Source organism: Branchiostoma floridae, chromosome 1 (genome assembly GCF_000003815.2).
Source record: "Branchiostoma floridae strain S238N-H82 chromosome 1, Bfl_VNyyK, whole genome shotgun sequence".
Lineage (NCBI taxonomy): Eukaryota > Metazoa > Chordata > Leptocardii > Amphioxiformes > Branchiostomatidae > Branchiostoma > Branchiostoma floridae.
Window position 1 is genome coordinate 34,431,540 of NC_049979.1, and position 8,863 is coordinate 34,440,402.

At 42.8% G+C, this 8,863-nt stretch overlaps 1 protein-coding gene across 1 annotated transcript; it reads right to left on the bottom strand.

Moving 5' to 3' along the window:
- Positions 1-4,549: 4,549 nt before the first annotated feature.
- Positions 4,550-7,957, bottom strand: LOC118413290 (patched domain-containing protein 1-like). Its single transcript, XM_035816581.1, has 2 exons — positions 6,973-7,957; positions 4,550-5,350 (listed from the first exon to the last, which is right to left on the bottom strand). The coding sequence occupies exons 1-2, from the start codon at positions 7,946-7,948 to the stop codon at positions 4,656-4,658; spliced, it is 1,671 nt and encodes a 556-aa protein (XP_035672474.1). The 5' UTR covers positions 7,949-7,957; the 3' UTR covers positions 4,550-4,655.
- Between the last annotated feature and the right edge of the window lie 906 nt (positions 7,958-8,863).

An 8,863-nucleotide genomic window follows, 5' to 3' on the forward strand; every position in this document is an offset into this window, starting at 1 on the left:
ACAAATACCCATAACGTTTTATGTATGTTTGAAAAGGAGCGTTGAATGTACTGCAAGAATAAGGCAAGTAATATATGTCAATTAACAGCTTTAAACAAATACAATATTCTAAAAACAACCGTCATGGTGTATATTGAACAATCACGTTCCAATCAGGCACACTTCACATGTTATTGTATGAACTAGTCCACCAGCAAAGCACTATTCCATGGCGGACTAATGATAAATGTTATGCAAACTGAGCTGATAAGCCTCGCTCGAAATCCACCTGTATCGTTTGTGCACAAAACGCTGTTAACATCACAGAAATACAGTATCGACAATATCACTATGATAAAAATCTGGTTTACACTGCTGATTAAATTTTTCTCATGTCTTCCTTTGTTGTTTCGGACAGCCTTATGCTCAGATGGCCTGCCTTGTTATCCCTGTTACCTGTTTTGGGTGCGACCATAGCAACCTTCCTACCTGGTTGGTGATTATAAATACGTATCTTTCAATGTAGACTGTACACAAGGGCCACATGGTGGTGTTTAAACTGATAAGGACCATTAACGCCTGATACCTTTGTTCTGTTTCTGACTGAGTGAGAAGATATGCCAAGAAGTACTAGTAGGCCATGTGGCGGTGCACTGAGCAAAAAGTTGAAAACACTGTGGTCACTTCTTCTCGTCACCATCCCTTACCAAACAGTTCTAGGTAAAAGCAAGCTTGTAGGTTAGACTGAAATAAGACTGACTCTATACAGCCTTCTTTGCGGCAGTCTAATAATTTTGGGAGAAAAAAAAACCACAGGAGTTTTTTTCCGAGAAAACCTGTAACACTGTAAGCCTTGGTCTGTCCGTGTTGGTGACTGCGTCCTGAGGTCAAGGTTAGATGAAAGCTGTGAAAAGCTGATTTATCATTAGATCATTGAACACGATATTTGCCGAGTCAATTGTGCTTTGGGAAAGAGTTGTTTGCAGTGGTCTCAACCAACCAACGAACCAATCAACTACTACTTTTTTGGTAAAATGATGATTAATGTTTTTCGTCAGACATTTATGTAATGGAATCATTCGAACTGAAGAAAAGCCAAGCTGTACCGTTTGTCTGCAACATACTGTTAAGTTAACAAGTGGCTGTGATTGATTCATAACTATTAGCAAGCTGGCCCGGAGTGCTTAAAAAGCCGTGTCCTATCTGTCTTATCGTTTGAGACATCGATCATGTAAAGCTTGGGTCGCCTGGCGTGCCCACGCCACGTGCACTGTGTTAAGTACGACCGGTGTTCCAATTAGGAAGGCTGCTATGGATCAGTGGACCATAGCAACCTTCCTGGTTGGAACATTCCAAACCAACAAAAAGGTAACATGGTTATCAGATATATGCACATGACTGGATAGACACAACCAAGGCTACTATCTACAATTTGCGTACTTTGTTGGAGTAGGTTCCTTTCATCTACATCGGCAATCGAATTTCTCGTGACTCCACGAGTCACCGTTGTCTACGCGGAAATAAACTTGCATCACTTAGCAGACAAATTGGATATCAGCTATAATCCCAGGACTGGCGTTTCGTTGTGAGTTTTCCCACACGCGAAGAGAAATAATGTTGTTTTTTGAGAGACAAAATGCCCGATCAAAAAAACTAACCATAACTCATTAATCCACCAATCAGAGATTTTCACATCTGACGAAGTTTTACTATATTCGAAGAGCAACATTGATCATGTGCAAATTATGCCCTTGAATATTGTAGACAAACAAGGGATACCAGACGTTCGTGTTCTTGAGTTTTTGTGCCGGGCTTAACTTAACTTAATGTGAATCAAATATCCTGTTTGTGCTTTTCCGACCTCAGCACATTAATGCACTGATTGCATCATATCTTGGCCTTCCATGTCCCTCAAGTGACCGGGCAAGTTAAGGTTGCCAAATTACAGCCTACTGTTCATAATTTCAACATCACTGTCTCGCCTTGGCGTTTCCTTGTTTGTCTGAAACAATCAAGCTGTCAGAAACGGAACATTCTTCTATTTCCAAGGAAGAAATATAGCCTAGTACAATTCTAAAGTAATCTAGATGTAATGAAGAAAGATGAAGACATTTGTAAGGATGCAAAGACTAATGCTTCATTTTTAAACTCTATCTGTTAGATACCTTTCTGTGATGTTAAGGGTCCACAAGGGGAAAAATTCGAGTCATCCTGAAACGTGTTACTAGAACGTAAATAGACAAAGACGAGAGGTGGAAGCTAACGTTTAACTTGCGTTCCTTTGAGATATTGACTATAAGTAATCCACAAATGTTGGATGACATTGGTTTTTCGCACACGAGTTACGACTGGCAAATTGTTGATAAACTTATTTCAATCAGTGATGAGTATTGTTCTGTATACTTCTTCTCAATACGTACGTTTCCTGATGAGTATTGTTCTGTATACTTCTTCTCAATACGTACGTTTCCTGAAACAGCTGGACAGCAAATTAAATCACAACGTTTAAGACGCCTAAACGATATACTGAAGCTGTTGTACATTAATTCCCTATTTTCAAATTGATCAACAGTTAGATCTGGCAAAATAGACTTTATACAGGAAATTTATACCTATGTTTGGTGATTCTCTACAAATCACCCGGACTCCAGGAAGAATAGTGACATCTCATTCACTGATGGAGACCTGTATTAAACCAAACCAAACCGAACCAAATAACGTTAAAGTAAACAAATTCAAATAAATGATTAGTCCTGCAAATGACTGATGTGCACAGCCTACTTTGTGGTAGTCTGATCATCTAATGAAGAAAGACAATAATTTTCCCCGACAATATCTGTAACTCAGTAAGCCTTGGTCTGTCTGTCTTAGTGACTGCGTCCTGAGGTCAAGGTTAGGTGAAAGCTGTGAAAAGCTGATTTATCATTGGACCATTGAACACGATATATATTTGCGGAGTCAATTGGGCAAGATTTGTGTGAAGTGGTTCCAACCAACCAACCAACCAACCAACCAACCGCTTTTTGACTGAAGTACCGTTTGTCCACAAAACACTGTTAACAAGTGGCTGTGATTGATTTATTACTATTTAGTGAGCTGGTCTGGAGTGCCTATCTGTCTTATCGTTTGAGACATCGATCATGTAAATCTCGGGTCGCCTGGCGTGCCCACGCCACGTGCACTGTGTTAAGTACGACCGGTGTTCCAATCAGGAAGGTTGCTATGGATCAGTGGACCATAGCAGCCTTCCTGGTTGGAACATTCTAAACCAAAAAAAGGTAACATGGTTACCTCGACTATATTGTTAGTAGTATTACACCAAAGAAATATGCATCATTTCGTAATGAGAAGAGTTAAAATGAAATTTAATTCACAAAAACACATTTCATTGATACAGGTTTGTTAGACGGTTACATTCAGATTGTTACAAGTTTTCGTAAGAACTTCATTCGCATTCAACGGATGAAATATTAAAGAATAGAGGCAGGTCTATCAAAATGTTGTACAATCGTTATAGAGCTGTCATAGAAGTGTCATGGTTTTTATTTTTGACCTTACTGTTTCATGAGAGCTTGTAGGAAACACGTACAGTTATATGTCGTTTACACATCAGCAAAGACACTGGTCCTTGGAATTAAGGGAACATTACAGTACATACTTTCTATTAAATGTATTTGAATTCAAGACACGACAAAGGTACCTGAGAATCAGAAATGTTGTGTAACGTAAGGATTGGCCAGTACTGTGTCGTGCGTTTTATCACTTTCATTCGCGTCATTAGTTTTATCTTTCGGATCACATGGATGCAGTTTATCGCAAAGCAAAGACAGACATACTGGAAGGAAAAGGAAAGCATGCATGAAACTGAACAGAATCGTGAAAAATAGAATTTTGAAATAATTTCGAAACAGCATTGTGTCATAAGTAGAGAGAATGGAAACGGCACAGAACGTCGCTACGAAGTGTTGTAGCGCTACAGGACCTGTCATGGACACCGCTGTCTGGTTTGAACCGGCCTTAGGAACACTGACGAACATAAGCAGGAGTCGCAGGCAGTGCTCAACCGAGAATGGCACCGCCAGGGAGAATGACATGAAGCTGTTTGTGTCCAGCGTAACTCCCCAGAGCACAGAAAAACCGACGATACCGACACATATCGACGCGCAGAACATTACTGACAACAGTGCCACCGCAGGATTAAAAGTAAGCAGGAAAACAAGCACGAACAAACTGCCTCCCAGGGCAGTAGAGAACCTGATGGCTTCCCTATATATCTGTGTTAGCATGTCATTGAAGAAAAATGACGGGTGGAAGACTAAGGCGTTCACGTCATATTCTTGTATGATTTGCTGAAACACGTGAACGGCAGTGACGCTATCCCGGAACTTGTACGTGTCTTTGGTCTGGAGGACGAAACGTGAACACGATATCGTGTCGTTCCGAATTAGGACGTCCGAGACATATGGGCTGTGTGATTTATTATCCAAAAACGTCGACTTCAGGAAGGCCACTTCAGTAGACATCTCAGTTGAAGTCGCTTTGACTGTCAACTGAGATGTCTACTGAACGGACAAAGCTGAGAAACTCTGACAACCAAAACCGCCCCTCCTCGGTCCCATTGATATTGTACACATAAACGCTACGTTCCAGATCGGTCTTCAGGTCGAGTACGCCATTCAAGGAATCCTGGCGCCAATATTCATTTCCACTGACAACCACAAAAGACACGGGCGGGCCGAACGTACTAAAGAACCGCTCTTCAGATTTGTAGAAGGAAGCCCGAAACTGAGTTCGTCCGCGACAACGCTACGTAATATAAAATCTGTATGTAAATTATAACAACCCCAGACAGCTAAACCAATATATGTCAGGCACAAAATGCCAACAACAATCTTGCATGTGGTCATGACTAGGCAACTGCGAATGTACTTGTGAACAAGACCGGAGAGGCTCCTTTCAGTCGCTTGCCAGGGTTCTGTATCGCCTACAGAACGTCCACCGGCACAGAAGATTTTATAAACCAAGGGTTGATCACTAGCTTCGGACCTCGGTAGTACTTTCTTACACATTGCATAGGCATGCCTGTTTAACTTTTCTCTTCGCCCGTCTAAAGCAAACATTGCTACAAGAAACACACACTGGTACAGGAGAAGGAAGACAGTCACAAGAGCTGAGAAAATGAAGAAGGTTCTTAACCCTGGAAAGTCTGTAACACTGCTGACTCCGTACGTGACCGCCAGCGCGACTGCAGTACAGGTCATGGGCACCCCGGTCTCGCGGAGAGTCCGCCCCAGGCGCTCTGGTACCGCCGCGGTCTCGTCTGTCCGCCACCACGATGTGGCCAGGTGAAGTCTGTTTGCCGCTTCAAGTCCTGGACAAAAGTACAAGCAAAAGTAAAAGTGCAAGTGATCTAGAACCAGTTTAGCTCGAATGAACTGAAGGAACAGTTGGCCATATTTTCCACTAGTCATGACAGAAACTAGACGCTATGTACAGTACATACAGGTTCGTTATACCGCCTGTAGATCATTTTACCTAGCTCCGCTTTCAGACACAGTATGAACAACAGTGGAGTCCTAAGGGCTGTAACCCTTTCCAGCAGCGTGCATGTTAGGTGAGCGACACAGCCGGAATTCGAACTCATGACTTCTTGGTCCAGAGGCGGGGTCGCTAACCACTGGAATACACAAGATTCTAAGCAATTGATCATAATGACGCTACTATTACCTTTGCCAAGAGGGTAAAGTTTTCGCAAACGCGGTTTTGCAGCTGACTGTTTAACAGCATAAATTGAAATGCTCTAAATGAATTGCCATGGGCTAGCAGCTTTCTTTGGCACTGCAGCGGAGCTTTGTGTCTTTTGCTTTGAACATGCCATGGTCACGATTTTTGATGGTACCCTGCGTTTGGGTTTCCTCACTGCTTTGTTTGAAACTGCAGTGATGTTCTTGTTTTAGACTTTGAAACAGGATAAGCCAAGTAGAGATGAATTGATTTTGATTTTGATTTGTGGGGAAAGATGTGACATTAGGACAATACAGAAAGTATATTTTACCATTTCTTTTCATTAAAGTTAACTCAATCCTATAGCATTGTATAGCAATGTTCAGTGAGAGAAGCAGCAGCATCTTTTTACCATCTAACCACAAATGGCTGACCATTGCCTTATGTCATTCTTATCAGACTGACTGCCAAGTGGGGGTGCCTGTTGGTTGACAGTTACACCATAGTTCTACCACATCTTTTAAGATTGCCTGCAGTTTTGAAGGAAATATGACCTCAACTTGTTGATACAAAATAAAGTATGACTGACCACTGATTACCACACCCCGGGCATTTTGTTGATTACAAACATTAGGAGGTCTAGTTTGAGATGGTATTTCTCACTCAGCGAGCCTTGTGTAGCCTCACAAACCTAGACCCTATAAACCGCCATGCAAAAATAGTTCACAAACACCAGAAATACGAAACAATGCAAATTATGCAAATATGCTAGAAAGTTATTGTATAGGTCATTTTTACTCGAGGATACTTTCAATTTCGGGGCCCAAATTTCATATAGTGCATCTGTAACATACAAAGATAATTTAATATAAGTATAGACAGAATGTATATCAGCATCATACAAGTGACCTGGGTAGGGAGGAGCATTAGCGGATAGGAATCAGACTTAATTTGCCTAATCGATGAGACTTTATTGTATGATAGCATAGACAATACCTTGGAGGCAAATAATAAACAAAGTCATAGTCATGACGCGTATAGGTTAGGTAATGCTGAACATCATTAGACACAGATTATGTACAATTGGCGTAGCCTTTAGAAAAAGGATTTAAAACTTGGAGTTGAGGAAATAGTGTATGGAAATAAGTATGAAATAAGACTTTATATGTAGACGTATCATAAGCCATATATTGCTCCAAATTGCAAACCATTGGGGATCTTAAGCAATTACAAAAGGAAACCATGCTGCGATGTAAGTATACTTCTCACCTAGCATGGGGAAAGAGATCAGGCCGATGGGAGGGATGAACTTGAACCCTAGCCACAACAGAAGTCCGAACGTCGACAGGAAAGCCAGGCCCAGGGTCAGAAGACTGGACAGTCCAACCAACACTTTTCCCCGGACCCAGTCTGCGCTTAACGATACAGAACACACGATACTGACAAGTAAGAACATCAATGCAAACCGGCGCACAACGGTAGCACTCGTGTCAATAATGTCTGTTTCAAGTGTTCTGGAAGTCAAAGGGACCGCTGTAATGTTTTCTTTGGAAAGTTCTAACATTTTACGGGTGAATGTTTGCTCCCATGCTTCAGCTGTGCCTCCGTCATCTGGCTGGAGATGATAAGACAGCTGAAAAGATCTCGCTCGTTTGAGTGTTCGTCCGTCTGGGAGATAGTCAACCCCGCCAATCTGATGGCCGAGAAACACGGAAACGTTCTCGCAGCATCTCGCTATCGGGAATGTGATGTTCACCGTCCCGACATCCGCCTGACATTGCTGCCTAACTATGTCCACTAAAGGGGGATAGACGCATGTTTGGCCTCTCCTCGCGCACAGATCCTCGTAGGTTAGAGTCTGTTCACCAACAGTAACAGGCATCGCCACTATCGCTTGGTGGATGGTTTGTACCTGTCTTGCAAGTTCACAGTTCAGCAGGTTACCGGTGTCACTTGTTGCAATGATTATCTTGCCGAAGTTACCTACGTTGGTCTGTCTATCCGGTAAAAAATCGGAATAGTTGGTAGGAAAACAGCGACGGATGGCTGCTTGATCTTGGCTCGCGCGTCCATTTTCAGGGCTGAACAAGTAGACAATGTCCCATTCTGCTTGAATAAACACGAATCCGACCCCCAAAATGACGGCAACTAAAAGCGATCCTATCAGGAAAGGGACAGGCCTTCTTGCCACCAGTCTTCCATGGAGACTGAAGAGCCTGTCTATGTGATACTGCGCCGTTTTCATTTTACCCAAAACACGCTTCCAGGGCCGAAGGAAGTGAAGGCTGTACACCTGTCACTTTGACATGGAGTACACGTTGTCCCCATCATTGACCTGGAGGTCAAAGGACTAGGCAGGTAGGTACACAGGCAGTGATATATTGCCTGAGTAAATAAATCAATCACGTGTCATACCTTACGACCTGTGGGAGAATAATCATAAAGTTTCGGACTATTCCACCGAATCACTCACGGGGAAGAGATCCTGTGTATATAAAGTAAATACAAAGAAATGTGCCGTGATGTTTGTATCAAGACAGACATATCACGTTGTCTGGATAATTGAATGTTTGGAACTTAATTGAGGGTGTCAAATTAGGCTGTGGGGGGTGGGGAGACACGTTGTCAGACCCCCACATTTCTAAAATGGAAGACCCCTCGTAGTTTTAGTTTTACACATTTTGTATGTGACAAGTAACACTATTGGCTAGAATGCTTCGTAGTTTCCGCCCACCACCTGACATCAGCATATCTATTTTCGTGGGGCTACCACGCCGACACCCAGATGTAACCTAGCCCCCGCACTGAATGGACGAACAGATCGGTTAAGATTGAAAATGAGGGACCGGTCTGTCAGTGTGGTTTTCTTTCAAGAGTTTTAGAAACACATTGACTTATTTAACAAGGAACATTTCACAAGTGTTCCAGCTATGGATGAAAAGGTAGCGATAGTCGGCATCGGTTGTCGCTACCCCGGCGGAGTCCACACACCAGCGGACTTCTGGACCATGTTGGCGGAGGGAAGGGACTGCACCATCCCGCCTCCAGACGTCAGGTTCGACACTTCCTTCCTCTGGCATCCCTACAAAACACCGGGCAAACTTTACAATCGATGTGGCGGCTACCTACAGTCGACGGTCCTCTCCCTCCGGCACGATTC

What these genes read in the sequence shown, in the direction of transcription:
- LOC118413290 (XM_035816581.1), bottom strand. Translation starts at nt 7,948, where the DNA reads ATGAAAACGGCGCAGTATCACATAGACAGGCTCTTCAGTCTCCATGGA. An exon ending in GATCTCTTTCCCCATGCTAG is followed by an intron (nt 5,351 to 6,972) that starts GTGAGAAGTATA and finishes ACTTTTGTCCAG; the next exon opens with GACTTGAAGCGGCAAACAGA.